We start from the raw sequence: 24,063 nt of genomic DNA, 5'->3' as shown, positions 1-24,063 counted from the left end.
CACTCATTCTTAAATCACATTTTATGTCAAACACCACAATAGGATCTAATTCCGATCCCAAATCAATAGTGTTGGTCAATTTTTCAAATATGATCGAAAGTGGATGAAAGCAGTAATTAATTTAAACATTTTTAGAGTTGAGTAAATTTACAAATATATGTATGTGACTTTTAATCTTGTTTATAAATAATAAAGATAAATTTGGAAAATCATTAAAATGGCCTAAAACAGTTTTAGGTAGGAATGTAATCGAGTCGAGTCGAACCGAACTCTTGAATGTTTGAGCTTGCTTTGTTTATAATCGAGCCGAGCTCGAGCTTTATTTAACGAATACTTGCATGGCTCACGAGCTTATTCAAGCCGTTATCGAGCCTAAACAAGCTTAATAAATATGAAAATTATATATTTAAAGAAAAAAATATTATTCTTATTAAAATTTGTAAATTTATTATAATAAATAAATTTAATAGATTTTTCTATATATATATATATATATATATATATATATATATATATATATATATCATAAATAATATGCAAAATCAATAAATCAAATATCAAAACTATTATTTTTTCATCTAAAAGATTACTCATGAACTTACCAACGAACATGTTCACGAGCTAACGAGCCGAATACTGTAAAGCTTGAGTTTGGTTTATTTATCTTAACGAGCCTCATTAAACGAGCTTTTATCGAATCGAACTTCGAATAGCTCACAAACGGTTTTGTTCGTTCACATCTCTAATTTTAGGCATTAAAGATTACCATTCGTTAGAGTGAGCAATTGTATACAAATTATATTCTCCTTGCAATCTTCATACGAGATGATGATAATAATAATAATACAAAGGAGCAATCGATATACAATAAACAAAGAATGTTCATCTTTCGTTGACTGGAAAAAATAGTTGACAACATGTTCTGTCATTTGTTGAGAAGGACCATCTCGGGTTAGACTTGCGAAATGGGAGCTGGAATTTCTTGGGCTATGAATCAAAAGATGGATATAATGCTTCCGTAATGGTAAAGAATGTTTCCACTTCCATAGGCTTAGGATCAACCTGAGAATTAGAGGGTGGCTAGCTGGATCGGTGAGGATACTCTGATAGAGATCGACGATGGTGACTGAGCAGGAGCTGGAATTCGTAGGGGTGAGATGGAATCCAACTTCAGTTGGGGAGCCTATAGCCTTTGATGTAACATTTCGATAACAGTGGGATCGGTTCTGGAGGTAGGAACTTGGGAGCATTTGCATCATATTTGCTCAGTTCGGGAGGCCAAGACTGGAGACATCTTTTTCTGCATTACAGTTGGGCATTTTAACTAATCTTTCCTGAGAAGAAAGGCATCAGAGATGTTGGTTCGACAAATTTCCAAGACATAATGTTCTATTAATGCCACAATGTTGATTTTCTTGATGAGCTAGGCAGAAGAGAAGTTTTTCCGATTAGTCTTAGTGACGGTGTATTTGTTCAACTGATCTGAGCAAAAACTGAAATATTCTTTTACTGGGTCTACTCTCTTCTTGGTTGGTGGGAGTGCTAAATTAAAATTTCCTTTCCCTTTCCTGATGAAGGAGCAGCAGTAAGCGATTCGGGAGACAGTTGATGACAATCTTATAGGTTTCCTGGTCAAGGAGACTGACTAGAATCTAGATAGGTTTGGCAGCAGGAATAGAGGTGACGACTTCGGCGGATGGCGATCAGATGGCTTCAGAAAGTGGAAGAGTAGTAACATCTTCAACAACACTGAGCAGTAACTCAATTTTTTTTGGCTAGTAATTGAAATCCCTCCAACTTTGTTCGGTTTTACTAGAAACTTTGAATGCACAACTAGCATCTAAAATTTGAATTACACCATATACATGCACGTGCAAGTTTTTTTTTCTTTTTTTGGAAAACAAAATCTATACATATATATTGTTCCACATATACCAATGGACGCACATACACACAAACTTTTAGTAAATTCTTTTTACTATTCGAAATCACTACGAAAGATTTTCATGCAAACAAGAATCACAGGAATAGATTTTTCCTTTTTTTCCACATTTAATTGGTCAGTTTCAAACAGTTAGTTACATACATACAGATATTTACAACATCACGAGGCAGAAAGCCAAGATGAGTAGAGGAACATAGTAATTACGCCAATAAACACAGAACATACGCTAGAAGGCTTCTTCAGGCTTGAGGAAATTATGATACTCCAACTGTGCCATTTCTCCACCGGTTGCTGGGTCGAACTTGCATCGGTAAAAACTGCATAAAATTCACATACAAATTAATAATTTTGTGAAAGACAATAATAAAAAAGAGTAAAACTGCACCACATGACAGTATAAACGCGAAACAATGGGATGGATCCCGAGGCCGGCATGTTTGTCCCGCTTGTCCATCCTTGACTAGAGAACCATGACATTAAAAATAGCACAAAGTTGATCTTCCTAATCATGGCAATCTTGTATATAGAATTTTGAAGAAACCTTCCATCCAAGCCAAGAATTACGACCGTATTCTTTTGGTGACCAAATGCAGCAATATGTTGAGATCCTTCAGGCAAGTGAAATTGAGCCACTGACCATTCGGAGCTGAAGTACTTGGGGAGCACTCCTGCCAAATGAACGCCTCACTTACGGTGGGCCCAAAGGTAAACGAGAACAAATGGCTGTAAGCATTCACTACTAACTCTTGGATGCCAATTACATCAACTCTTGGGAATGAATGAGGTGCATGAAAACATTATTACCATGGGCTAACACCCACAAATAACAAACCAAATGCAAACCTAAGTAGATAATCCGTGGAACCAAAAATGCATCCATGATCCATGGACAAAGTATAAATGCTAGAATACACCAAACAAAATCAAAGATTTCACCAATTCAACTTGATTATAGGGACCAAAACGAGGTCATAAACTTCTAATATCAATACAAAGGAGAAAAATATTTGTTCCACATTTAAACATAACATATATACCTTTGATGAAAGAGAGAGACGACATAGAAGTGTTAACAGCAGTAATTGAATCAGGAGGACTATCAGACCTATCACTTCCAACATTTCCTAGGTTAACCTTCAGGCTAAAAACATGAACAGTATCCTTATCACTTGAGACAGCCAGCCACTGGGAAGTGGGTGAGAATGCCAGGCTATAAATTTCCGCTCTGTCTGCACCCCTCCGTACCTGCATCATATTCGTCAGCTTTTGTTCCATATAGAATCACTCATTTGTGCTTTCACATTCACCACTGAGATAAATCAAAAAACATACAAATGCAGAAACAAAACACGCAATTTGTCAGCGTTAAATTTCATTTGACCCTAAACCAAGCTCAAATATATCAAAAACTGGAAATATAAACGGTAACGACAGTTAAAAATATGGCAGTGGTGAGTAGACTATCAGTAACAGAAGATAAATATATTAGGTGAAACTTCACTTAACTGATACATGGATAAAAGAACAATTCACTTACAATCACGCGTCTTAGAAAAATACAGCAACAATCAACACATTCACCAGTTAGAAAAGCCGAACTAAAAACTCAAAGCTGGAGCATTCAACAATAACAGATAAAAATACAAAAAATTAAGACAAATAAGTTACCTCCTGCAATAAAGAACCATCATGAGTATTGAAAATTCGAACCAGGGTTCCTTTACTGCTTGCCGTGGCAAGGAAATTACCATCCTGAGACAATGTAAAGCATGCGATCCTCGAATCATGAGCAAGAATAAACTTGGTCCTCTTCGATGCATAATGCTCCACCCTAACCTGTCCCTTCTGCAACCCCGGACAAACCAATACAAACGACCCAGCTACCTGCGACACCGCACACAAACCCTTCGAGTTCGCGATCGTTTCAATCTGATGCAATAGTTTCAAATCCGCAAAATTATATATAAATATCTTGTGCTCAAGAACAACCACAATTCTATCCCTTCGTAATCGAACCCCACGAACCTCAGACCTAAACGAAAGCTCCCCGATGCACCGGCTCTGATGATCGTCCCAAATCATGACCTTGTTCACCGGATACTGCGGCGCATCGCCGCCACCAACTAACGCGAGGATATTGCAGCGGAAGAGCATCTCCACAGCGCCAATGCCACTGTTGCAGTCGAAATCACGGCGGAAGATCTCTCGGAAGGGGTCACAGTTGTAGATTCTAAAGCCTCCATCAGTGCCAGTGGCGAAGCACCCGTAATCCTGATTGAAGGACATGTGCAGAAGCTTCGCCGAGAAATCGATCGCGGTAGGATTAGGATTGGGGTTTGGCGTGGCGGAATTGGCACTCGAAGAATGGACATTCTCGGAGTAATCATCATCGGGCAGGGCGGGTTGAGGCCATGGCTGCTGCTGCTGATGAAGGTATGGATGGAGTATGGGATTCGGGTCCGGGTCCGGGTGAGGGGGGAAGCTGGAGATGGTAGCCATGGAGAAAGAAAAGAATAAGGGATAGAATTGGATTTATGAGAGAGTAAAAGGAGTGGATTGAACAGGAGAATTTAGAATTCAGATATCGTGAACGTAGATTTGTCCTTTGGGTGAGTGGAGAAGAGTATAAAAAAGATTAACATATTTGTATTCAAACTAATGCCAAAAGACTGTCACTTTCTTGATATGTTCGATATTTTTCTTTGATTATCGAGGGAAAAAAACAGAAAAAGAATCTTGATTTTTCATTCTTATGTTCGAAATCTGAATGTTAACAACTTGAATTTTGTTTTTATGTGACAATGCACTGACATTTGAAAATATTTTATTTAATCTTTTGACAATCACGATATTTTAATGTCAAATAAAACAAAATAATAATGTGAACATATTTGCTTATGCTTAAACATTGTCGGGTAAATTTCGAAACCATATTAAAAAATATATAATATATTTGGATAAATTGGATGAGTTTGGTGGACAATTTATCACATATATTTGATTGACTTGATCGTCGGAGTATTCTACACACCAAACTATCGGCATTTGTATGTTCTTCTATTAGAATCTTGCTCCACGCTCCGGTCATTAAAGTTTTTCTACAATTCTTGTATAGCCCTCGGATATTTCATTACAACCTTAATCTTGTCTCCACTCGGAGATATTAGAACAACTCATGCAGCAATGTCTTCCTTGCTTGAGGCATCATCCACAAATATCCTACATACTTTTTCCTATCTGAGACGAGTCATCTCGGTTAGGAAGTCTAACGGGGCTTGAGCTTTGATGCAATCTTCGGCCATACTCTCCTAGCTCTACCGTCCATTTTACCATTTTCCCAGAAATATCAATTTTGTTCATTCTTCTTCCAAGTGGACTGTTGGTGAGGACAATAATAGGATGAGACAAAAATTAGGGTCTTAACTTTCTTGCGGTGATTACTAGGGCAGGGCTAGCTTCTCGAGCTCAGTATATCTCAACTCAATTCTTTTTAGGGTATGACTGACATAATAGACAGACTTTTGATCATACATAATTCTTGAATAAGGACTGAGTTGACAGGATGCTAGGTCGCAGACAGGTAAACCCATAACTTTTCTCTTGGCTTGGGCTTCACTATGATGGGTAGCCCGGCCAGATGATTTTTCAGACCTTGGACGGCTTGTTCGGACTTATCATCCATCCTAACTCCTAGGTCTTTCTTAATACTTAGAAGAGATAATTGTGACGTGACGATCTAGAAATGAATCGACATAGAGCAACGATCCTTCATGTAATCTTCTGCACTTCCTTATCATATTTAGGGGAAGTCATTTATGTGATAGCTCTTAATTTATCCATGTTGACCTCAAATCCCCCTCTCGATCACCATGAACCCAAGACATTTGCCACTTCAACCCCAAAAGGACACTTGACTATTTTTAATTTCACCTCGTATTCTTTAAGAATCGAAAATGTCTCCTTGAGATATGATATGAAACAAGATTTTTTTATATATTTAAAAAGAATATCATCCATGTATACCTCAATATTCTCTCCCGGCTTGCTTCTCAAATATAATATCCATCAACCGCTGATAAGTGGTCCCTTGTATTTCTCAGTCCAAACGGCATAACTGTATAACATAATGTACCGCTCGAGATGATGAAGTTGACCTTGTCTCGATCTTCTCGGGCCATAGGAATTTGGTGGTGTCCCTGATAAGCATACATGAAACAAAGAAATTCATACCCCGAGCTAAAGTCCACCAACTGATCGATATGAAGCAAGGGATAAAAATCTTTGAGGTAAACCTTATTCAAGTCCCTGAACGCACATTCTTCATCTGCCAGTGGTTTTCTAGACTATGAGAGCTAAGTAGGAACTAGACTTCTGGAATGTGTCTGGCTTGAGCAATTCTTGCACCTGCTCAGATATTTTATTGTCTTTCTACATTGATCGAACTACTTAAATCCATGAAAACTCACCTTCGTCATAATATGTGAGATGAGTTAGCTGTTTAATTTAGTTCATTTTGATATTTTGATTTGATAAATAAATTTCTAAATTTTTAGAGATTTAATTAATCTATATTTGAGTCCATATTTTTACAGTTTATTCAATATTGAATATTATCTCATGACCATAATTATATATTTCTCAAATAAAAATATCATGCTTAAAAATAAAATTAAGAATTAAAATTTTTAATTCCAAATTCCACTTTTCCTTTTTTTTTTTAAGTTCACTTTTCCATCTTAAAAAACTCGCAAACCTGAATATTGTATAAAAAATTCTCAAATTCATTTACCATTTTATATAATTGATTTGTACGACATTGACCAAACTAAAACAAAATAATTCTTCTTGCCAGGTGTGATTAATTGAAATAGATCCAATTTTGGTTTCCTCGATAGTTTTGTTTTCCTGTAATAATAATATTACTATTATATATTTTTAAATAATTTTTCCAATTATCATCCATTTAGTTACATAATAAAATAGTACATGATTTAATACGATAATAACGTATTCTACAAATCGCATATGCTCGATGCGATTTTAGTTAAAATGGAAACAACGACATCCATGTATTACGATTTTATCTAAACCAATCAGCCCCTCTCCGCAAAGAACAGTAGGACGCAATGAACAGCCTCACGGCTAGCCTCCCACCTCGATTTTGCTACTCCGCCGCGAAGTTCCCCGTGATATGTCGTTCGCTTTTCATTCAGTCTCCGCTGCGCCACCGGAATCACAGAAGATTTATCTGCATGGCGGTTCGTACTGATTATTGAGTATTTTACTAGGTGTTTGATTAAGCGGTAGTTAAGGGGAAACATAAACAGATTTGGCGACGAAGGATGCTGTTTTATTGGATTTTTCTTTGTTTATAGTTGCGCACCTCAGATTGTTTATGATGTAAACTGCAGGAACCGTATTTAATTACGAAACTGGAGTCAGCTGAGAAAACGTGGAAAGATTTATCGGTATGCTAGATATTGTGCTATAGTACATTATTTGAATTTTTCCTGTCGTGTTGGGATGCTAGGAAATTTCGGTGCAGCCGATGTATGAATAGTTTCTGAATATTATCATCTTTGGCTACTTGATTGAATTATTTATGAAGAATAGTTCGATCGAATAATTTTGCAATGGATGGTTAACATTGATCGGAAATTTTTACGTTTTAGCATAAACCCTTTGTTGTGATGATTATGTCTCCCTCACTGGTCTTAAATGTGCTTTTCCCTACTAGTGACTTTGAGAATATTACTGAATTCATTTATATTCTCACTTATCGATTGTAGGTTAAACTGGCTGATCCAGATGTAACTTCAAATCCAAGTGAATATAAGAAGTTAGCTCAGTCTTTGGCAGAGCTTGACGAGGTATTAATCATTCAAAGTTATTTTCTTTTTTAAAAAAAACTGTTCATTCAAAGTTAAATGAGCTATTTTGTGAGAGAACTTTGTCCCGCACCCTTGTATGTTATAATTTTTTGTTAACACCTTGTGAATTGTGATTAACTCTTCGAACTTCTAGGTCGTGTCAACATTTAGGAGATATAAGGACTGTGAGAAGCAATTAGAAGAAACCAAAGGTCATTTTTCTTGTGTCTTATTTCAAGTAATGCATGCGATAAATCAGAAAGTGCTCTATTTTCTCCCATGTGTGGCTATGTATATATTCAGTGTCTTTTTCTTTCAGCTTTGGCAAAAGAAATGGCGAGTGATGAAGATATGGTCGAAATGATTTCTTCTGAAATTGAGACATTGAATAAACAGATTATGGATCTTGAGGAAAGGCTAAAGGTTTGTGAATTTCATTGAAAACTAGTTAACAATTTGTGAATATTTTCTTGTGCAATTCGATGGGCATCCATTTTTAATCTCCCCTCCTCTAAAGTTCTTCTCTTTTATTATATGAAAATAGGTCTTGCTCCTTCCAACGGATCCTCTTGATGCAAGAAATATAATGCTTGAAGGTTTGTTTTGATAACAATGTATTGAGATCTAGATTTGCAAGTGGATATTAGGGGAGCATCATGATATCATATCAATTAATGATTAATGCTGTCACCTCACGTCTTTATTTTCTCACCTTGTCGATCCAGTGGAAAAGATGAAGTTGAAGTTTGAAGCGGCGAACAAAAACCTGTTGGGGTGACTGATTTAATCTTTAATTGATATGATAAAGATTTGGGGAGGGAAAACCTGTAGTGCTTATAGAAACATAGAAAAGAGCTATGTTACCCTGTGCTGAGGTTTAATCGAGAGAAGTTTGTTGTGAGTCTTGTGACGCTGGAACATCTTTACTGCTATTACTCACGTGCTTAAAATATTTAATTTGCAGTGAGGGCTGGTACTGGTGGGGATGAAGCTGGACTTTGGGCTGGTGATCTTGTAGGTAGATGTTTTTTGTCCTGTCCTTTGAGATAGATATATTTTTTTCACCGGAACAGACTTCAATTTTGTTTTCTTGTATAGTCCTATGAATAAATGTTATATATATTTTACAAAATAAAATGAATCCTTTGTCAATATGTAAAAATTAAATATAATTTTCTATTCAACATCTTATAGGTACGAATGTTTCAGAGGTATTGTGAACGTAGTTCATGGAAGTCGGCCCTTGTCTCAACCTCAGAGGTAAGAAGAATATTACCACTATGCTTAAGATTTAAGACATGCATGCATGCAGATGCTCTATCACATACAGCTTATTGTTCTTCTCTCTCAAGGCTGAAAAAGGAGGATTTAAGACATGTGTAATGGAGATAAAAGGAACACGTGTTTATAGCAAACTAAAATACGAATCTGGTGTACATCGAGTTCAGCGTGTTCCCCGAACAGAAGCCCAAGGTCGTGTTCACACATCTACTGCAACTGTTGCTATCATGCCAGAGGTAACTCCTTTCTTAATGTGGTTTGTCCATTATTTTTTTCTAATGTGGTTAGTCCATTTTGTTTTTCTACGTTCTTGCATTGCATGGTACCCATTTCCTCAAATATTAGGGTTCTAATGTTTCTGCAATTACCGAGTATAGTTCCTAGATGTGCTATCTGATGTAATGCTGTATACCCTTGTGCATAGAACGTTGACTGACTTGTTATGGGTAGATATTTTCCTACGCCTAATTCTCTTTCATATTTATTTATTTCAACTTGGATCAGTGAATTTATTCAACATTGATTTAATTTTCATCCTACATCTGGTTTTAGGCTGATGAAGTGGATGTGGAAATCGATCCAAAGGATATTGAGCTTACAACGGCGAGGTCTGGTGGCGCTGGAGGTATAGTACACTCAATATGTGCTTGTTGAATTTAATCTTTGTGTATAAACTTTTTAGTAATAATAATAGTTGTGTATGCTCTACAACTTACCCCGCTTCACCTTTAAAACAAAATTGTCCCTTTTCCTCTTCTTTTTCTCATGTATGAGTTCCTAATGCAGGGCAAAATGTCAACAAGGTGGAAACAGCTGTTGACCTATTCCACAAACCAACAGGCATAAGAATATTTTGCACAGAAGAAAGAACTCAGCTAAAGAACAAGAATCGCGCTCTCCAGTTGTTGCGAGCCAAATTGTGAGGAATATTGTGCACTATCATCCATAATTGATGACGTTGATGTTTCTAGATGAACAAATAAGATATCATTTAACATCAGTGCTGTCATTTGATGGATTCGGGGATTACTCTCTATTCTTGTCATCATATGTGTACCGCGTGCCAGATTGATTGTGTGTTTCACGAGCAGTTGACACTGACTTTAGCTGGTAATATGTTCTCAGGTATGAGATCAAAGTAAGAGAACAACAAGAGAGGCTACGGGACCAGCGAAAATCGCAGGTCGATTGTGTTCTCTCTCATAATCTGCTCCATGCAGTTTGTCTTGTAATTGGCCAGTTGCTTAAAAAAGTAGCGTGTATTGCTAACTTAACCAAACCATACCAGATTCCCCACGCACATTCTTGTAGTTGATGCAAGAATTTCTCAAATTATGTCAGTGCAACAACTTGTGTCGAGTTTCATCTACAAACCTAAACTGCGCTCAAAATATTTACACTATGACAGGTGGGTACTGGTGCTCGTTCAGAAAAGATCAGAACCTACAACTACAAGGTACTTGTAGTGTTTGATGTCTTGAGGTTAATTGATTCTAAACTTATAAAAAATAGGAATGATTGTCCTGAATCTGGTTTTTGAGTATAGTTTTTTTTTGATAAGAGACCAAATTTTATTATAGATAAAATGATTACATCGCGTTTTACATAGGTGGACTAGGAGTCCACTAGTGAATTTATGTCACCCTATTGAAAGTACTTCTTCCTGAGAAATCTAGTGATACACAAATTCCCAATGTCGAGTAAGATCCGAAGCTGTGACATTCTCAAAATCTCTGTCATTTCCGATCCACAATGCGATTGTAGTCTTGATTGTATCCCAACAGAAGTCGACATTTCTTTCTCTGTCTTCAAAAATCCTTCTGTTTCTTTCTAACCATATTGTCCAACAGATGCAGTGGACAACAATCTGCCAAAATTTTCTTCCTCTGCTACCTGTTAGGCAACCCAAATCTAATGCATACAAATCGATGGCCGCTTTAGGTATAACCCAAAGTAGCCGAAGTTCTTGCAATGCTCTCTCCCATAATGATATTGAAAAAGGGCAATGTATAAGCATATGATCCTGAGTCTCGATCGCATTCCTGCACAGCACACACCAATTTGGAGACAAGGCAACACCGAGGCATCTTTTTTGAATCATCTCCGAGGTAGGGAGCTTTCCAAGAGTACAAATCCATGAAAAAACTTGGATCTTGGTGGGGACAGGGACTTTCCAAATAGCATGGAAGGTTAGAGAAGGTGGTTGAGAACGATTCGGTAAAAGAGACTCGTAGAATGAACTAACAGAGAACATACCCGAGGGATCCCCACCCCACAGAATAAAATCATCTACCCCCTCTTCTATCTTCACTAAATCTAGGACTCCTAATAACTCAGACAGCTGCTGGAGCTCTCCATCTCTCACTCCCCGCCGAAAGTTTAAGTCCCAAGATTGAGAACCTGACTCCGAATCAAAGTGAACAAAGAAAGAAATCGGCATATTGTGGAGAGTTGAAAGCTGAAACAAAGCTGGGAATCGAACTTTGAAAGGAAGTTCCCCCCTCCACCGATCCTCCCAAAATCTAACCCTATTCCCTCCTCTCACTTGAATGGAGACACTATCTTTAAAGATAGGGTACGTACGGGAAATAAACTTCCACGGGCATCTAAACGTTACGCATCTTGCCAACCCTGCTGCCCACCCATCCTCTTGTACCCCATATTTACTAACAATAATCTGCTTCCATAAAGAGTCCTCCTCTTGGAAAAATCTCCACCACCACTTCCCTAACAAGGCTTTGTTTCTATTCTGAATGTTGCCAATTCCCAAACCACCTTTTTCCTTCGGCTTGCAAACATGCTCCCAAGCTACCAAATGAAAATGTCTGTCATCATCCGCCCCATCCCATAAGAAATCTCTTAATATCTTGTCCATCGAATTCGCTATACTCTTGGGGACCCGAAATAGAGACAAATGATACGTCGGAATGGAATTCAATACGGACAAAATCAATGTAAGTCTTCCACCTCTAGACAGGAATGCTTTCTTCCAAGTAGCCAGTTTCTTCGACATTTTAGCCAGCACGTTCCCCCAAAACGAAGCCTTTAGCGGGTTGCCACCCAATGGTACTCCCAAATATTGGATAGGCCAACTTTCTGTACCACAGCCCAATTGCGTAGCCAATCTTTCTACCTCTGCCTCTCCTCGAATAAGTCCCAGCAATGCACTCTTCTCCCAGTTAATTCTTAATCCTGACATATCACAAAATGAATTCACAATTTGTACCAAGAATATTATGTCGTCCTCTTCCTGACCAAAGAGAAGTGTGTCGTCCGCGAATTGGATATGCGATATCGAGGTCCTGTCTCTTCCTACCTCTATTCCTTTTATGAGTTCCATATCCTTTGCCTTGTCTATCAATCTTGCTAACACATCTACCACCAACACGAACAAGAAAGGGGATAATGGGTCTCCTTGGCGAAGACCTTTGAAGGCCTTAATCTTTCCCCTCGGCCTCCCATTAACCATCACAGAATATGATACATTGGACACACACCCTCGCATCCATGATCGCCATCTCATCCCGAAGCCCTTTTTCATCAAAACGAAGTCCAAGAACTCCCAACTGACACTGTCATAAGCTTTCTCAAAGTCTATCTTCATGACCCAGCCCTTTTTTTTCCTTCTCCTCCCTTCTTCAATAAGCTCATTTGCAATTAGACTACAGTCCAGAATTTGTCGTCCTGCCACGAAAGCATTTTGTGATTTTGAGACCGTCTCCGATATCACATTTTTCAATCTCTCTGTTAGTACCTTTGCAATTATTTTGTACAAACTTGTCACTAGACTGATCGGTCTGAAATCCCGTACTCTGTACGAATCCACTTTCTTTCTAACTAAGCAAATGTATGTCTCATTAGTTGCCCTGTTTATGATCCCGTTCTGAAAGAATTCTTTGAAAACCTCCACAAGATCTAGTTTGATTACCTCCCAGCATTCTTGGAAAAATTGCATTGTAAAACCATCAGCCCCCGGACTCTTCCCTCCATCGCACATGAATACCGCCTTCTTTATCTCTTGCTCCGTGAAATTAATCTCTAACTGTCTACTCATGTCCTCTTCAATTGGGTACCAACCCACTCCTTCAATTCCCCAACCACTGGCATTCGGCACGCCATACAGTCCCTTAAAAAATTCTAATATTTCTGAAACAATCTCGTCCCCAGAAGTTGTAATGCCTCCGTCATTCCTTTCCAATCTATCAATGGTTGACTTGCTCTTGTGTCGGTTCAATAGTGAGTGAAAAAATCTCGTGTTTTGATCCCCTTCTTTTAGCCATTTAAGCTTACCTTTTTGGTAATTGATTTGGTTTGATCGCTTTGATAATTCCTCTATCATCCTTTTTGCCTCCTTCCTCTCATCAGCTAAATCTTCTGTAACCCTCCTTTCTGCTTCCAAAGAATCAATTCTGCTGATGGTATTCAACAAATCTGCTGATTTCATGTCCACCCTACCGAACTCCTCCTCGTTCCATTTCTTAATTTCACCCTTAACTGCCTTGAGCTTCCTCATGAATCTATATCCTTGCCACCCTTGTGAATTGTTCTCATCCCACCATTTTTTCGTCAAGTTTCTGAAATTTTTCTCTCTTAGCCAAACATTCTCAAACCGAAACGGTGTTGGTCCCCACTTATTTATCGTCATATCAAGCACAAGAGGGAAATGGTCGGATGTAATTCTTGGCAGGATTGTTTGTCTGAAAATCGGGTACAATTGAGTCCATCCCACTGTAAACAAAAAGCGATCTAATCTACAACAAATGGGTGTTCTCCTTAAGTTGGACCACGTGAATTTACCATTCAGCAAAGATGGATCACAGAGCTCAAGTTCCTGAATCAAAGTATCAAAACAGCTCATGCTCGTTGTTTGTGAGCTGCTGTTAAATTTCTCTCGCAGCGATCTTACCACATTGAAGTCGCCCCCCAAGCACCATCTATCTCCACAAATTATCCGCAGTCCTGCAATCTCATCCCAAAAATCCGATCTTAGTCTTGGTTGACACGGCCCATAGACTGCAGTGAACCACCAATCAGTATTTTCATCTTTTTGAATATGAACTGAGACCGAGAATTCCCCAAGTAAGTTATCCTTAACAGAAATTAATCTTGGATCCCACATAATTAGAATACCCCCCGACCTTCCCACTGCCGGCATATTAATCCACTCGACGAACCTTGATTTCCAAACACTTGCAATAAAACTCCTATCCACTACCTCTCTTTTTATTTCCTGCAAAACAATTAAGTCTGGTTTTTCTTTAGCAAGAATTGCTCGAATTAATCCTCGACGAGTTGCTGAACCACTTCCCCTAATATTCCATGTTAGAATTTTCATTAAATCACTTCTGAATCCCTATAATTTTCGCTCCACCTGACTTCAAACATCTTCCAATCTCCTACCTTGCTTCTGTGTCTCAAATAAATCTACCTTCTGTATTCCCATCAGTTTCAAACACTCATTGTGATCTTGTACATTACCTGCCTGTCTCCCTTGGGTCACACACTTCTGTACCTCGGTCCAGACATCTCCCGACCCCCCGAAGTTATTTCCCATAGTACCCATCTTTTGACTCGATGACAAAATTATCCCCCCCCCCCCCCTATGCTCTCCCCCCCCCCCCCAAACCCGCCCTCCTTTTCTGAAATGGGAAGTTGATTGAAAAAAGCTTGGTTAGAATGAGAAATATTTGGTAGATTGCATACCTTACTCGGAGATTCATCAAAAAATTCGCCCAAGTCTTCGAAAATGAGGGATTGCGTTGTCGTCTTGTCGGAGTGATCTGAAATATGACTATCCGCATCACTGAATTCACCTCCTTCTTCTGACAAGTCATCTTGCGATCCTTGATTGAATTCATCTTCCCATTGTCCAACCTTCCCATATATTAAGTCTTTGTCTGCCTTCTCAATAAAGATTTTGGAAGCTTCTCCCTTCTGGAATTCGAATGTGTTTTTGTCTGGTTTGTTATGTTTTCTGCAGTACACTATGTCAAACTTCCTTTCTCTGGGGAAATACTCCTCCTCTGATCCTTTATTATCTGCCTTGCCTTTATCTGTAAAGCAGTGAGAATCAATAGTCCCTTTCTTGAAATCACTCTCTTCCTTCGGCTTTATTCTTCTAAGAATCTTGATTTGCTTTCCTCGAAAACATGGTTCTGATACGCATCTCCTAGCTTCTGAATTTTCAGTCATATCCAGCACTTTGAGTTCAGCTAGTTCTTTACCCTTGCACCTGTTCTCCGAATGAAATTTCTGGGGATCTGATGTAGCTCCTTCATGGGATGCTGCTCGATGAGATTTTGTGCCCTCCAATTGTCTTGATTGTCTATCCTCATATGATTCTGCCTGTGATTTGTTTGCCTTGCATCCTTGCATTCTACCCCACCCTACCACATCTGTAGCATTATTGACCAACACTTGTGCATAAGATCGCTTTTCATACCTTTCATACGCCGATTTGTTGACTGAATCCACCCTTATGTGAATGTTCAAAGGTCCCATTTTTGTTTGGATCCTCATGATTCGCTTAATGAACCCTCCTTCGATGCCTACAACCTTGATCTTTGCAGCTGACAAGTCTTTTAGCATCAAAGTATCCTGACTAATACCCAACAAACCGCCACATTGCTCTCCTATGTTTCTGAAAAGGTCTGTGGACCATAGGTCCCAGGGTATGCCCATTAATCGAACCCAGCTTTCACAACATTCGAATACTTCTTCTTCACAATTGCTACTCTGGCTCCACTTTTCAAATGACAATGTAACCTTATTTTCTAGAAAGCACTTCCTCAGTTTTAAATAGAAGGATGCTTCATCTTCATTGTACGGCCACCACACTGCTTTGTTGGCTTGGAATGGAAACACTTCAATACTTCTTTGGACAGCTTTCCCTAGAGTCTTACTTACCATTTCCCACGATATGTTAACACAATCCTTTGTAATGATGGTGGCTTTGCTCCAGTCTTTAGACCTACACTCAGTCAATGATTCCAGATTTACAGCATCTGAAGGTCCCAAATCAGTAGCAATCAGCCTTGAGTTCCCACGCTGCTGGTTTGGATCTGCGGGTAACCTGGAATCTACACGTCTCGAACTGTTGTCCCTTCTGTTTGTCATGATTTTGGACAAAAGCGTTGCCATCCATCGCCATCCGCCATTCAATCTTCCACTTGGTATTATAATGCGCTGAGTCTTTCCTTTCCCTCCTATCTTTGATATTTCCAAATAGTTTCCTCGAGCGTTTGCATATTTCTGCATAGAAACCACGTTTTCCCTACCTCTGAGTCTGTTAAATTTCGGACATGATTGTGGTTTGTTAATGTAATCCCACAATTTCGCCTTAATCCAGTGCAGACTTTCGAAATCCAGTTCCAATGCATAGCTTGCGTTCCTAGTTCTCTCAGTCATTAAAACCGAATTACCCTTCCTACCCATACTTAATAGAAACAGTTTTTGTTCAATTTTGGTCTCACAACAAGATTTGAAATAATCTCTGAACATTGGTGAAAACATCTCGGATCGAAGAAGGATGGTATGTGAAGCAAGTGGCTAAGTTAAAGGTCGGAATAAAAGAGAAATGTTAAAGGTACGGTAATAACGAAACAAGGGAAATCGGAAAGAGAAATGAAGAAGGGTCAGAAATGAGAAGGAAAAACGACGACAAACGAGAGGGTTATTTTTTTTTTTTTTCCCTTTTCCGGGAATTTACGGTTGATGTCGCCGGCCGTTAGTCAGCGCCGGAGACAGAGGATGTAGACGATCGGTGATTCTCATAGATATATGAACTCGGTTATGGGACGGGGAAGATTTTCTGACGAACGGTGGTTTGGGCGGGAGAGCATTTTCAAAATATTTCTCTCTCTACTTTTCCATTGTTGCTTTTAGCACTTTGAGTATAGTTATGGGTATGCCTTGATATCACCATCCTCCCACCAAAAGGCTTTACACCTCAATTGATTCTGATAATTCTATAGCTGGTTTTCTTGTTAGCAAAATTAAGATAAATAATCGAAAGACCCTTTTGTAAATTGGAGTCGACCGGCAGATCTTGGAGAAATCTGATAAGTGTAACTCGACTTCTAAATTTGCATAGTTTTGTCTCCAGAAGTTTATTATTCATGTAACTTCTGTGCCCTGCAGGACAATCGAGTGACAGATCACCGGCTAAAAATGAATTTCGAGCTTACATCCTTTCTTGATGGAGACATTGAGACAGCCATTCAGGTATATGCTTTTTTCTTTTAAATTGGGCGTATATCATCTTCTCTTCTCGTTATGCAATCTTACTTCTTGTTCCCCCAGTCTTGTATGAATATGGAGCAGAAAGACTTACTCGAAGAGCTTGCGGAGTCTGTGGGTGCAGTGGCTGGTTAATTCCTTACTTGCAACTCATCGAGGTACTTATTGAATGGGGTCGGGTTGTTGCACGTTCACGTTCTCGCATCATTCGACTCAATACGACCCAGAAGCCCCCTTGGTCTACACAATGCATACCCAAGAATCGGATTTTTGGCAAGAACTTTCCATTCTTTGTACAAGTACTAAAAACATATTCGACCACCGTGTGACTCGAACCGAAAAATGTAATTCTGAATTTGGCCTTAATATCCTCAGAAACTGTTTGTACTCAATGATTCCTCTACGATGAGATTAGTTGCTGTTCAATTTCAGTCTATCTATGCAGGAATCTCGGAATATGAAAGTGTGAAAAGGCTTCTCATAATACACATGTAAAAAAGAAATGTCGATATTCCATCTGACTAATTTCTACCGTATTGATCAAATAATACGAATACGAGCATTGCTATTTTATTATCTTAATCCTTGTATTTTTTATTTATCTTATTTTATATCTTCATTATATTAAATTGATATAATTTATTTAATATAATTAAAATTATAAGAGCTAATTTAATTTGTGGTAAAATGATTTTTTTATTCTGTTCAATTTTGAATTTTAATAATTTAATTTTTCAAAAGTTTTAATATATTAAATTTTAATTTTTCGTTATTTTGATGCAATCAAAACATTTTCCCCTCGTCATTCAGTCTTAAAAGTAGGGTTTATCTCCAGTTCAGGATTTATCCATTTTTGAAGCCTTACTCAAATTGAAAATTTTCGTTTAATCTTTTCTAGCTTCAATTACCTCCATACAAGCAAATGTTTCGCCGCTTGATTCTTTTCAGAATCGGTAAAATCCAAGCCTTGGCCAATTTCTGCAGTCTTGAAAATGGTAAACGATCACTCGCGAACTGGGGAGCTGGAACTTCTCCGTGCAATAGTGAACCGGTTTCCTCCAAGAAAGTAACGCCTGAAAAAGAGTATGTAATCTCGTACTTGATGAACTCATGCGGCCTGTCTCGGGAGAAGGCTGTTTCTGCTTCGGGTAAGGTGCATTTTGATAGCCCAGACAGAGCAAATAATGTATTGGGTTTTCTTGAAAATCATGGATTTGGCAAAACTCAAATCGCTGAGCTGGTTTCTAGGCGACCCCTTATTCTGGTATCCAATCCTGAAAAGTCCTTTTTGCCAAAGATTGAGTTTTTCTTACATTCTACCGGGATTTCCGAAGCCGATTTGGTGGAAGCCATTGTAAAACACCCTAGGTACTTGACAAGAAGTCTGGAGAAGCAGGTGGTTCCCGTTTTTGAATACCTCAAGGATGTAGTTGGATCTAGAAAAGTTGGTATTCTTTTTAGGCGGGGGTCTTGGATTTTCGATCATGGTCTTGATAAAAAAATCATTCAGAATTTTGCTTTATTGAGGGAACTCGGAGTGCCCCAACGCTGTATCGAGTTTGTTCTGTTTCATTATCCCCATGTTTTCACCCAGAAGCATGAATCATTCAAGAAAATTGTTTCTGAGGTTATTGAAATGGGTATTAATCCATTGAAAACAGCTTTTGTTCTGGCGATACATTGCCGAGCATGGAAGGGTGGTAAAGATGTCTGGGAGAGATGCTATAAGACTTATACTAATTGGGGTTGGTCCAAGGATGACATATATATGGCATTTAGGAAACAACCTCAATGTATGGTCTTATCCGAGGGGAAAATCTCTAGATTCTTGGATTTTGTTGTTAACAAAATGGGGCGTGACTCCAGATCGATTGCTCAAATGCCTTATCTTATATTTTACAGTATGGAGAAGAGAATAATTCCGAGGTACTCTGTTCTCCATCACTTGTTCTTGAATGGTTTTGTTAAGGATGGTTGGAGCTTGGCTAGTGCAATGTGCCCTGCCGAGAAGCAATTCCTGGAAAAATACGTGAATCGATACTTAATCAAGCTGCCTCGACTACTCGATATTTATGAAGGGAAGGGAAGTGGTGAATTATGACGCAAAAATTAGTGATTGTTCTGTAACTTGTATCTATTTCTTTTCCATGTCAGGTGCCATTGAGATATTTATGACAATACCTGAAAAAAATTCTTGAAACATTGTTTCTTGAGTAGTTGAAGTTTACTAGTGAGTGTTTGAAGATCAAGTTTACTAGTATAAATGAATTTAAAATTTGCAGCATGTGATTCTAGCTGGTTCTTTGAAATAAGATGGTACAGACTCTGTACCGTAGAGTGAGTATTTGGCTTCGATACTGTCATGGGGATCGACTCTGATACCTTTGTCATGATCTCGAATCTCGAACACGTGAAGAACCCACCACAAATTCTATCTCCCCCGGGATGTTATTTTCTTATCTTTCATGTCCTTGATTTTGTACAATCGCTTGAAGCTATAGAGAACAAGGAAATTGATGGTGCCTAATTCAAGACCATAGGAAATGGAGTAAAAGTGAGGTTGATAGTCTCCTACTTAAGGTATAATGTAATTTTATTTGCCAAAGAGCTATACTTAGCGGCTCAAAATTCAAACTTTAAAGTTACCCAAACTTATATTTGTCTTGGTATTCTCAATATGTTGTGTATTAATCTATAAAATTTATTTTATGGATAATGTAAATTTACTACCAAATATAATTTACGACCCTGACACAAGTTTGAAACCTTGGATACATATTTGGTTAGTTTGACGCTATAGTGTGGTATTACCTCCATTGTAGATCCAATGAGAGCCAAATATTCTTTTCATGTTGGTTAATGTGTTCTCATATAAAGAAATATTCTTTGGATAGAGAGATTTGGGATCAGTGTTACTACACTTACAGTAGCTGGGGATGGTCAAGAGATGATATCTACTTGGCCTTTAGGAGGCATCCTAATTGCATGATCATGTCTCAAAATAAGATCTCTACAACTATGGATTTTCTTGTTAGGGTGGGAGTCCCGGAATGCTTGTAAGTTGCCCAGCAATTCTGCTTTTATAATTTGGAAAACAGGGTAATTCCCAGATGTACTGTCATTAGGGTTTTGTCATCCTGGGATTTGATTGCCAAAGAAAGCTAAAACGGGTACGTTTTTGCAACCTTTGGAGACTCATTCTTGGAGAAATTTGTGACTAAATATGAGATTTGAGAAGGATGTGCCTGAACTCTATGATGTTAATGTATGGCATATGCTCTTGCCCTAGATCAACCTCAAATGTTTATATTAAAATTTATCACTTTCGTAGATGCGCCGATAGCTAATAAATAACATATCCGATATCAAGATCTAAAATTTTGGACGATAACTCGAATATGAGATACAATTGTTACAAATTCCTCTCTCAACTCAAAAAATAAATAAAATATAATTTATCACCTTATAATTCATGGATTACCTAAAATAAAATTTAAAACAGATTAAAAGATTTTATTTCGCGGAAATTTTTGAACGTTTGGAAAATTATTTCATTGATCACTCAAAAAACACAAGAAGAATAATAATAATAATAATAATTGGATAGCTTACCCATGGTTATTAAAGTTAGAAACAAATGATAATAATTTAAGAAAACTCGTTGATTCACAGGTGTGTAACCCAACGCTTTTAAAAAGCGCATTCACTAAATTAAGAGAGGAAATGGTTTCGGTCCTCTAGGGCACTGGTAATGAGCAAATTGGTGTGAAATTTAGGCTGCAAGTGTGTTGCTATGGCTCCATCTCTACCATCGCTGGGACGATCTTTACCATTCTCGAGATTCTTCAGGTTCTATAATTTACATGTGTTGATTTGTCCAAGTGATTGAAATTGCTGCTATTCTTCTTCAATGAATCCGGTTCAATTTTTTTGGGTTACGTATTCGAAGGTTAAATATTGATTCTTGTTTATTATCTGGCATTTTTTTTCGATTTGCGATCATGGTAGTTGATTGATGCGTATGTAGTAGCTCAATGGTACTTTTGAGATCTTGTAACCAATTTTATAGTCACTGAAAGGACGATGCTCGCGTAGGTTCAGGTTAGTAGAAAATGGTTTATACTTGGAATTCTTGGATGGAACTGTAGATGCATTGAAAAAGTTCTACATTCATAGTGTAGTTTTAAAAAAGTTGAATTTGGAATTTTACGTGCACGAGTGTTACTGGTTCTTTTGAGTAGAAATCTTCACTGAGAAGCTCAGGAAAACAGAATTGTGAGATCGGCCAGTCAAATGCATGAAAATAACCTCGCCAGCTAATTTCTTTGATTCTAAGCTCTAACTGTTATCATGGCTGTGAATTGCTTGAAGGGGGAACTTTTCCTGCATCTCCATGTATATTTCGTATTTGCTAGTGTTTGATGTTCAAAAAAGACTGCCCTATGTGTAGTTCTACTCCATGTGTCCGGGAAGGTGCTACGATTTTCCAAAACTAGACTTAACCGGACATTCTTTGTGGTTTATTGCCATGATGTTGAGATACATGGGGCTTGAGTAAATTTCAGTAATAGAAGGAATAAAAACTCCTTAATATTTTAAATGTTGCTGCATGGTTTCCTATATGGCATAAAGATCAAACGTGGTGTTTGAGTTGCATTACATGTTAAAAGATTTGAGATGCACCCATAACTATCAGTTACAATAATTTTTAGTTTAAGGACAGACGATAGGTTCTTTAATTAATATCAAAGCCGAGATTAGGTATTTAATTTCTACAAATTGCAAGTTGAAACTATTGTTGGCACAACGATCAAAGTATAACGCATGAATTGTTGATTTTCATATGGTTAAAAATATTTGAATAGTTGAATGATATCATTACCACAAGTTATAACCTATGTTGTATGGTACATCAACAAGATTTCAGTCCTCATGTTGGGACAAGTAACACATTCTTTGTTTCTTCTTTATGCAGGCAGTTGGAGCAGGAAATGGAAACTGTTGTTAATGTGCTGCAACCTGGACCATTGGGAATTATAGAACACAAGTTTACTGCTGAGGAGATTAACAAAGCCAAATCAACTGTGAACCAAGCGGTGGAAAACTGGCGAAGAAATGCTTATGTTGAGCGAAACAGCCCTTTCTTGAGAGACTTCATAAGCCATGACAAAATGTAATTTCCCCAGAAAATTGTTTTATCCTTTGTGAAATGGTGCAACTTGTAAGTACCTCCCAATTTTGTATGCACGATTCTGCTTAAGTTGAATGACATTTGATTCCTTAGAAATACAGAACAAATGCATGGTAAGTTTTCTTGATTTAGAATGAATATTTAAGTACGTGATTTACGATTGATTAAGCATAATTGATAAAAAAAAATTATAAAAAATAGTAGAAATTAAAAGTGAAAAAAAAAATTCTCTAAACTCAAGTACTCGAGCCTGAGAAAATTAGTGCTCAAGTTGAGCTCTGCTTGCAAGTAACTCAGATCGATTATAGCCACGGTTCTAGGAGCCTAAGTGTTTGATTGTTGAAAGAAATATGGTAACATATGAACATAATAGAGATAAGGACCAAGAATGGCAATGTTATGTCTCTAAGATCCAAAAAGTACCACAAAGGTTGGCATCTGTCTGTCTCGTGTTGTTCTGTTTTGGACACGCTTGATTGGCGTGGGTGGACACGGGAATCCTGAGAAGATAAACGAACCAAATTGTGATGCTAGAGATGACATATAATATGCTCATTTTATTGGAATTTTGGGGGTACATTTAATTTTTTTACAAAAATTACTCGTGTTTTTTTGTTGATAAGACAGCCCTTGCATGCCCCATCGAGTCCGCTCCAGCGCCCCTGACACGATAGATATATTTAGCTGAGTCAATTTATCTTTTATGACATTGTCATCCTTACAAAAGCTTGTGGTACAGTTATTATCACTTTATCAGCTAATTTCTTTCTGCTTTGCTGCATGACTAATATATGAAGCATTCTCTTGAAAATGTTTTTTTTTAGCTCAGATTTTTTGTTTCTTTTTAACTGGGATATAATGCAAAAGGTATGATCCTTGAGTCAGATTCTAAAGTTGCATTGAATTGGATAAGTTCTTATCATAATAGTTTTTACACATCAGCCAAGAATCCATCCAACGACAGAAACCAGAAGAAGAATAAAGTATCAAACACTCGAATTGTAATTACATCTCTTTGTTTGAAATCCGAATTTATATACAGTACTGAATATTCAATTTTCATTGGTAATTAAAAAAAATTGAATTTTGAGTAAACTTTAGTGAATCTATGGTAACTGGTTGGTACTACACTAGGTACGTTGGCATGATAGCATTGGTTTACAAAAGATAGAATTTCTCCCACACCACCAAGGGATATATATCCCAAACTTTCTGCCTCTTCCACACATTCAAAACTATTATCATCTTTTTTAATAAAAAAAATCTAGGTGTGATAATGATTCGAATGTACAGAAACTAAATGTTGAACCAGCATAAATCGTCGCTGCCTAGGTTGTACGAGTAGCATGCGAGCAAGACTTAATACTTGTATAGATCTGTTTGTATATAAGTTTCACACAAACTCAATGTGAAAGTCTATATTTATCTTCATTGGATATTTGATGCCCAGCTTCACAAGCCGAAAAGCAAGACATGTTCATCAAAAATCTTTAGAAACTTTCCCATAAATCGACATGTGAGTTTGCTATAATCTCAAA

At 37.7% G+C, this 24,063-nt stretch overlaps 4 protein-coding genes and 1 long non-coding RNA gene across 9 annotated transcripts; 4 read left to right on the top strand and 1 right to left on the bottom strand.

Moving 5' to 3' along the window:
- Positions 1–756: 756 nt before the first annotated feature.
- Positions 757–1,320, top strand: LOC140830428 (uncharacterized). The gene is made up of 2 exons (XR_012117621.1): positions 757–1,076; positions 1,111–1,320. It is a non-coding gene; the product is annotated as an uncharacterized lncRNA (long non-coding RNA).
- A 704-nt stretch (positions 1,321–2,024) lies between these two features.
- On the bottom strand, positions 2,025–4,614 carry LOC140830427 (autophagy-related protein 18a-like). 2 transcript variants are annotated; one of them, XR_012117620.1, is made up of 4 exons: positions 3,614–4,614; positions 2,983–3,190; positions 2,487–2,632; positions 2,025–2,262 (listed from the first exon to the last, which is right to left on the bottom strand). XR_012117620.1 is itself a non-coding variant. In XM_073193709.1 (4 exons), exons 1-4 carry the CDS (start codon positions 4,442–4,444, stop codon positions 2,172–2,174), a joined length of 1,257 nt encoding a protein of 418 aa, XP_073049810.1. In that variant the 5' UTR covers positions 4,445–4,605; the 3' UTR covers positions 2,025–2,171. The 2 variants fall into 2 exon arrangements, 1 of the variants encoding a protein (XP_073049810.1); XM_073193709.1 differs by having other exon boundaries at positions 2,487–2,613; positions 3,614–4,605.
- Positions 4,615–7,019: 2,405 nt separating this feature from the next.
- Positions 7,020–17,761, top strand: LOC140830426 (peptide chain release factor APG3, chloroplastic). 2 transcript variants are annotated; one of them, XM_073193707.1, is made up of 15 exons: positions 7,021–7,203; positions 7,357–7,413; positions 7,735–7,815; positions 7,970–8,027; positions 8,135–8,238; positions 8,360–8,411; positions 8,780–8,829; positions 9,010–9,075; positions 9,168–9,332; positions 9,649–9,721; positions 9,883–10,015; positions 10,222–10,279; positions 10,505–10,552; positions 17,236–17,319; positions 17,398–17,761. In XM_073193707.1, the coding sequence occupies exons 1-15, from the start codon at positions 7,072–7,074 to the stop codon at positions 17,467–17,469; spliced, it is 1,233 nt and encodes a 410-aa protein (XP_073049808.1). In that variant the 5' UTR covers positions 7,021–7,071; the 3' UTR covers positions 17,470–17,761. The 2 variants fall into 2 exon arrangements, with proteins under 2 accessions (XP_073049809.1, XP_073049808.1); XM_073193708.1 differs by lacking the exons at positions 17,236–17,319; positions 17,398–17,761 and adding an exon at positions 16,981–17,208 and having other exon boundaries at positions 7,020–7,203; positions 10,505–10,628.
- A 365-nt stretch (positions 17,762–18,126) lies between these two features.
- LOC140830425 (transcription termination factor MTERF8, chloroplastic-like) lies at positions 18,127–22,518 on the top strand. Of its 3 annotated transcripts, XM_073193705.1 has the most exons (4): positions 18,127–19,914; positions 21,007–21,283; positions 21,365–21,435; positions 22,310–22,444. In XM_073193705.1, the coding sequence occupies exon 1, from the start codon at positions 18,257–18,259 to the stop codon at positions 19,433–19,435; it is 1,179 nt and encodes a 392-aa protein (XP_073049806.1). In that variant the 5' UTR covers positions 18,127–18,256; the 3' UTR covers positions 19,436–19,914; positions 21,007–21,283; positions 21,365–21,435; positions 22,310–22,444. The 3 variants fall into 3 exon arrangements, with proteins under 3 accessions (XP_073049806.1, XP_073049805.1, XP_073049807.1); XM_073193704.1 differs by lacking the exon at positions 21,365–21,435 and having other exon boundaries at positions 21,007–21,183; positions 22,310–22,518; XM_073193706.1 differs by lacking the exon at positions 21,365–21,435.
- Positions 21,128–22,511, top strand: LOC140829579 (uncharacterized). The gene is made up of 2 exons (XM_073192892.1): positions 21,128–21,183; positions 22,310–22,511. Exons 1-2 carry the CDS (start codon positions 21,128–21,130, stop codon positions 22,509–22,511), a joined length of 258 nt encoding a protein of 85 aa, XP_073048993.1.
- Positions 22,519–24,063: the final 1,545 nt, after the last annotated feature.

This window comes from Primulina eburnea, chromosome 4 (genome assembly GCF_022965805.1).
Source record: "Primulina eburnea isolate SZY01 chromosome 4, ASM2296580v1, whole genome shotgun sequence".
Taxonomy (NCBI): domain Eukaryota; kingdom Viridiplantae; phylum Streptophyta; class Magnoliopsida; order Lamiales; family Gesneriaceae; genus Primulina; species Primulina eburnea.
This window is presented reverse-complemented; position numbering and strand designations above follow the sequence as displayed.